Source organism: Elephas maximus, chromosome 19, assembly GCF_024166365.1.
Source record: "Elephas maximus indicus isolate mEleMax1 chromosome 19, mEleMax1 primary haplotype, whole genome shotgun sequence".
NCBI classification, from domain to species: Eukaryota; Metazoa; Chordata; class Mammalia; order Proboscidea; family Elephantidae; genus Elephas; species Elephas maximus.
In genome coordinates this window covers 65416280-65422569 of record NC_064837.1, presented here as the reverse complement: position 1 = coordinate 65422569, position 6290 = coordinate 65416280, and the positions used below count along the sequence as shown (strand labels likewise).

Below are 6290 nucleotides of genomic sequence, written 5' to 3'. Positions count from 1 at the left end.
ACCAATCCTAATCCTTATTGGCTAATCTGCAAAGCAAGGTCCGCCCCTGTGACTTTGTGTTGGTTGAGGGGAGGCCTTCCGGTGACCCACTTCCGTTACTTGCTGGTAGGGCTGTGAGCCTCCGCGGTCGGTGAAGGTGAGTGGGGTTTAAGGTGTCGGATCCCAGGCCCGGCGCGTCTCTCTGTTCTGCCGCCTCTAAGGCTGGCGCTGAACTTTGCTGCACCCCCACCGAGGACGCCGGGCCCTCCGGCTGCCTTGCTGGCTGAGCGCCCCGAATGTAGCTGCTACTGCTTTGCTCAGCGCTGCCTTCCCCTCCCCCCTCCCGCTCACGAGCTCGCAGGGGCCCGGCTGTGACCTGGACGGCTCTCGTTTAGGCGCTTGCACAAAGCTTGTTTCGTTTAGTCCGCTCCCCAGCGCAGCAGACTTCAGTCGTCCAGTTTTGGAGGTGGGGAAGCATTACACAGAGATAGTAGTTCACTTGCTCAGGGACGCTTGGCAGGTCCGCGCTGTCCCCTCTCTTTTGAGGATTGCAAGATTCGAGCGGATTCAGCTTTCAGGGCTTCTCAGGCTCAGGGTTCATTTATCCTTTCAACAAGTATCCCTCGAGCATCTCCTGTTCGAGGCACTGGGGATTCAGCAGTGACTAAAACAGGACAAAAATATCTTTGTTCACGAAGCCTACCTTCTGCTGATGCTTGGAAGTCTCTGTAAGGGCGCTTGGTTCCCTGGTGTCTTTAAGTCACCCCGCACTGCCACCTTAGGAAACCTAAGCTGTCCTGGAAACGAGAGAAAGGAAGGGCAGGTGTGTGACAAGTTTCTTTTGAAAATCTTGAGAAAGATTTCTTTCACCTCCCTGTGATCCACTCCATAGCTTGATCTTTGACATTGATGAGAAATAGTGCAATGTCAAAGATCTTACGTAAAGTTAAATCTTTTCCCATATTCTTTCTTGGTTTAAAAAAAAGGCTGTAACCATTTTCTTTTACACTCACATATTTAATATCGTCAAATGCAGGACATGTGCTAGTTCCAAAGGGAACAGTCAGACATGAGTAAGAAAGTGCAAGTGTATTACCATCTGATAGGGAAAAGGTAGAGAGCCCTTTAAAAGGAGCCCTGGTGATGCAGTGGTTAAGTGCTCAGGTGCTAATTGAAAGGTCTTTCAGCGGCTCTGGGGGAGAAAAGATCTGGTTATCTGCTACAGTAAAGATTACAACCTAGGAAACCCTATGGGGCAGCTCTGCTCTGTCTTACAGGGTTACGGTGAGTTGATTCTGACTCAACGGCATCCAACAACAGAGAGCCCCTTGAGTTTGTATAAGACTGTAGGGCAAGTTCATGAGCACAGTTTCATTTAATACTTTTAACAGCTGAGGTCAGGGCAGCTGATGTTATCCTCATTTTCCAGATGAGGACATTCTGGCACAGACCCTACTCTGTTTAACTAAGGCTGGTCGAAACTTGGGTGTGTCAGGTTCTGTGCACTGGAGAGTCAGGGAATAAGACACAATCTGGGTAGAAATATATTTAAGTTGTTAACTTTTATGCAGTGCATGAGTATTATTTTAGCCCCATTTCCAAAGAGACATAGAGAGCCGGGCTTTTATGGATGAGTAGGGGTTGGTGAGTACAGAGATGACAGGGACTATATTTAAAAGCCAGGTTGTCCACCTTGAATTTGAAAAGCTAAACTATCCTTAAAGACTTGCCTGTTTCTGAGATGCCTTTCTTTACAGGCTCCTTTCCAAGAACCCTCTGTTTTGATCTGACTTATTTTATTTTCCAGGATCCCAAGATGGCTGGGCGAAAACTTGCTCTAAAAGCCATTGACTGGGTAGCTTTTGCGGAGATCATACCCGAAAACCAAAAGGCTATTGCTAGCTCCCTGAAGTCCTGGCATGAGACCCTCACCTCCAGGTCAGTACCTTCCAGAGAGGTAGCCTCTTACTTGCCACTGAATCTGGAAACAAGGCAGTGTTTTGGAATCATATATGAATTTCTGATGCTCCTCTGACAGGAAGTATAAAGAAATCCATGCATTTTTCCAAATAAAAGTCTTTTTTTTTTTTTTTTTTTTTACATTTCCATGATCTTCCTCCTAGAGAAAAGCGTGATGACAACTCTGGGCCATAGGAAAAAGAAACAGGGAAACTGCTGTGTGAATTTCCTGTTGCTCATGGAACAATCCTAACTTCTGCTTTCCCATGTGAGCAGGTTGGCCGCTACACCTGAGAAGCCACCAGCTATTGACTGGGCTTACTACAAGGCCAACGTGGCCAAGGTTGGCTTAGTGGACGACTTTGAGAAGAAGGTGAGACTTCAGATAGCTCGAGCAGTGGTCTCGTAATGTGACCTGCGCATGGGGAAAAGGAACATAGATAATTACACAGGCATGATGACAGTGAGGTAAGAAGGATGGGCTTAACACCAAGATCCTAAAGGAAGCTCAGAAAAGATGAGTGTGGCCAAAGCTTGGGGTGGTAGATTTCAATGGCAAATAAGTGCAGAGAATTCAGGGTCTGTTCATTCAGCAAGTTTCTTATCCAAAGAAACGGTACACTATAGTCATCATCAGAGAGCCAAAGGGCTGTCAGGTTAAGTGTTTCTGCACAGCTCTTCCTGAGTTCCTTCAAAGCCTCCTACTTGTCTCCCTTTGGAAGTAACATCTTTTTTACCCTTTTACTACTCTTTTTCTCCTTTCTCTGCTCTGTCTTTTTACTGTCCCTGATAGCTGTTATTTCTCACCTACCTATGTTCTGATACTTACATGTATCCTCAGTATCCAGAGTCCATTTGTTTATTCATTCAGTAGATGCTTATGGAGGGCCTACTCTGCCAGGCACAGTGCTGCATGCTGGGACTTTAACTCTGCGCTATCTTCTGAGGGGACAGTCTCCGATCATTATGCAAATATTGCTGCCACCAGTCCGTCCTCTAGGATTTCATTTAAAAGAAATCTGAATTTCTTTAGAACTGTAATGTTCTAAGAGATCATCTTAGAGGTCCAGGTCCGGCTGTCATTTTCAAATGAAGAAACTGAAGTTCATCATAATAAAGAATTATCCAGGGTGCACTGTTAGCTCGTGACGGCGAGAAGAACCTTGAGCTCCTGTTCCTGGTCTAATATTCTTTCCACTCTGACACCTAGAAACATCCTGGTTTCTTCTCGGGATGGAGAATGCGTTTTTGTATAAACTGTAAGGATTGATGGCTAAGCCCCTACTTTGGGGTTCTGGGTATATTGGTGACCACTCACAGTCCCTGTGTTTGCAGTTTAATGCCCTGAAGATTCCTGTGCCGGAAGACAAATATACTGCCCTGGTGGATGCTGAAGAGGAAGAAGATGTAAGTAGTTGAGACTCTTATTTATTCCAAAATTTTCTTAATCCTGACACCTCTGTATTTTTTAGCTGCTAGGTTAAGGTAGAGTAAATTGAAAACTAAGGAGTGGACAGTAATAAAAAAGAATGAGCTATTTATAAATGCAGCAACATGGATGAATTTTTAAAATAGTTCTGCTGAGTGAAAGACACTAGGAAAAAAAAAAGGGGGAGTACATACCATATGATTCCATTTATAGAAAACTTTAGAAAAACAACTACAGGAAAACCTGCAAAAGCTGGGACCTGTGTAAGGCGGAAACCTGTTAGAGAAGGAAAACTTAAATATTTTCCACTAATAGCAATAGAAAAGTGGTGATTGCACACTGTCAAAGGTGGAAAACTTGTGAAACCTGGAAAAACAGAACAGTCCCATTGAGTTCTGGCACTCACATGTTTCACTGTAATCTATAGTGACAGAAAGCAGATCACTGGTTGCCTGGGAATGGGAGGAGAGGGCTGATAAATATGTTCACTATCTTGCTCATGGTGATACCTTCACATATGTCACAACTTATCAAATGGTACTCTTTAAATATGTGTATTTTATCTTATGTCGACTATGCCTCAACAAAGCTGTTAAAAACACTTAAGGAGTTGGAACTGGGTAGAAAAATTATCCAAGAGAGTATTCAAATACCTGACTACTTGCTTGAAAGTACAGAAGGTCATGCATTGGAGTCTAGGTGGCTCTGCCCAAAGGAAATCTGACTAGGTGGTCAAGGGGCTTGTCCTGACCCTGAAGGAGGTCAGGCCTCATAGCAACTGGCCCCTGTGAAATGTAGGCATTTGCTAGGTTACCTGGATGAGTAACCTGAAGAAGCCTGGTCCTGCCCTCAAAAGCTGGCTCTCCTCCATGGGCTTGTGACTTGGTAGGAAAAGCTGTGGTTTTCCTCCTAAAGCAAGATCTCCCCAGTGGTAGGGGCTGCCACTGTATAAACCAGTCAGTTGCTGTCCAGTCAGCTCCGACTCATGGCAACCCCACGTGTGTCAGAGTAGAACTATGCTCTGTAGGGTTTTCAATGGCAGGCTTTCTGGAAGTAGATCACCAGGCCTGTCTTCCCAGGTGCCTCTGTGTAGACTCTTAACCGTGAGCCTTTCAGTTAGGAGCTGAGCATGTTAACTGTTACACCATCCAGGGACTGGCTCCTCTCTAGAGCAGTGGGAAGGGAAGGTTGGGCTCTGGGACTCCTTATACCTTGGGAGCCTCTGGGTCAGGACAGAAAAAGCTTGGTCTCAAAGCAGAATTTCACTGTTCTTTTAAAGGTGAAGAATTGTGCTGAGTTTTTGGCTGCCTCAAAGACCCAGATCGAGGAATACGAGAAGGAGGTAAGTGTGAGCCGTGGCTTTGCCTATGTCATAGGTTTTCTCTCTTTCCTGGCCACAAGTCTTTCACCTAGTGTCAGTAACCTGCCTTGGGTTCTTGTTTTGCATCTCTGCGGCCCTGTTTACCTTAACCAGACCCATTTCCGTTCTTTGCAGCTGGAGAGATTGAGGAACGTTATTCCATTTGAGCTGATGACCGTTGAGGACTTGAACGAAGCCTTTCCTGAAACCAAATTAGACACGACCAAGTATCCCTATTGGCCTCATCAGCCAATTGAAAATATTTAAATTGAGTCTGAGAGGAAGCTTTGGCACTTGTGTAACAAACTCTGAACTTTAAAAATAAAAGTAATTCTGTGGTGCTGTGTGTCTGCTTTTTCTCTGCAGTGGAGATAGTTATACCTCTCCTCCCAGGTGATGGCAACTGGAAAGGTGAGCCTAAAGGCGGGTACTGGTCCAGTTGTGTATGATCAGGATGTGTTGGAGTCCCCAACCCCCCCGCCAACAAAAAAAAAAAAACAAACGCACTGCTGTTGAGTTGATTTTGACTCATAGCAACCCTGTAGGAAAGTGTAGAACTGCCCCAGTAGGGTTTCCAAGGCTGTAATCTTTACGGAAGAGCACTTTAACCACTGCGCTCCCAGAGCTGCTGAAGTCTTCATAACATAACGGTAGAGTCTGTGACTGTCTTTCACTGGTACAGAGGAATCCTTATTTATCTACCGACTCCCTTGAACTTTCTCTTTGTTTTCAAACTGCTGATTCCTAGGGAGTGCTCCCTTTTACTCGTCCGTCAGTCAGTCACAAGGACAGATGGTCCAGGTTGCAAGGGTAACAACAGCAGGGTGAGTAGCAGGAGACCAGCAGCAGGGGTTCACTTTTCTGTGCTCCAGCTTTTGAACATAAAAGTGGTATAAAAGGAAACTTTGTCACAAAGGTAAAACTCATTACAGCTTTGTATTTCAGTGTGGAAAACTTGACCAGTTCCTTTGTTAAAAATCCCATTAAACTATTTACTGTGGTTAGCAGAACTGTGCAATCCCAGGGAAAATGGAGGTGGGTTAAAGTAAGGGGAGATGGGGAAGAAAAAAAGGAGTGGGGGGAAGATGATGGAGAGAGTTCTTTTGCCCTTAAAGTCAGAGGACCTGGTACGCTTACCACTGAATCCCTTGATCACTTAATTTCTGCTTTTAGGCTAACTGCTGTCTTGGGAGTTTACAAATATCAGGATTGTCACAAGAATTAAATGAGAAGCTGCGAAGTTTCTAGGTAAGAAAGTGATCTAAGCATAGGCATCCTAGCTGGTAAGCTTAAATCCCATAAGAAAAGCCTGCATATGGAAGGATAGTGTGCACAGGCCAAAAACTTGGTGACGTTTCTGCGAAGTATTGCAGGAGGGCTTCACTGGAGCAGAGCAACACGGCTGACAACTCTCGAGAAAGCAGTAGTCATAGAGGATGAAAGCGGAGGGAAGCTGGGTGCCATGGCCCCTCTGTAAGGACGTGAGTTTGGGTGAAAATGGGTTGTATAGAGCAGGGTGAGTTCTTCTGAGAGCTGTTCTATGTGCAACATAATCTGAGATGT

At 45.2% G+C, this 6290-nt stretch overlaps 1 protein-coding gene across 1 annotated transcript; it reads left to right on the top strand.

Annotated features, from left to right (window-relative positions):
• Positions 1–29: 29 nt before the first annotated feature.
• On the top strand, positions 30–5066 carry ATP5PD (ATP synthase peripheral stalk subunit d). Its single transcript, XM_049859971.1, has 6 exons — positions 30–136; positions 1787–1917; positions 2215–2311; positions 3274–3345; positions 4647–4709; positions 4863–5066. Exons 2-6 carry the CDS (start codon positions 1796–1798, stop codon positions 4992–4994), a joined length of 486 nt encoding a protein of 161 aa, XP_049715928.1. The 5' UTR covers positions 30–136; positions 1787–1795; the 3' UTR covers positions 4995–5066.
• Positions 5067–6290: the final 1224 nt, after the last annotated feature.

Coding starts and splice junctions, on each gene's coding strand:
- ATP5PD (XM_049859971.1), top strand. CDS start 1,796: ATGGCTGGGCGAAAACTTGCTCTAAAAGCCATTGACTGGGTAGCTTTT. Junction 1,918..2,214: donor CATGAGACCCTCACCTCCAG/GTCAGTACCTTC, acceptor CCATGTGAGCAG/GTTGGCCGCTACACCTGAGA. Junction 3,346..4,646: donor ATGCTGAAGAGGAAGAAGAT/GTAAGTAGTTGA, acceptor GTTCTTTTAAAG/GTGAAGAATTGTGCTGAGTT.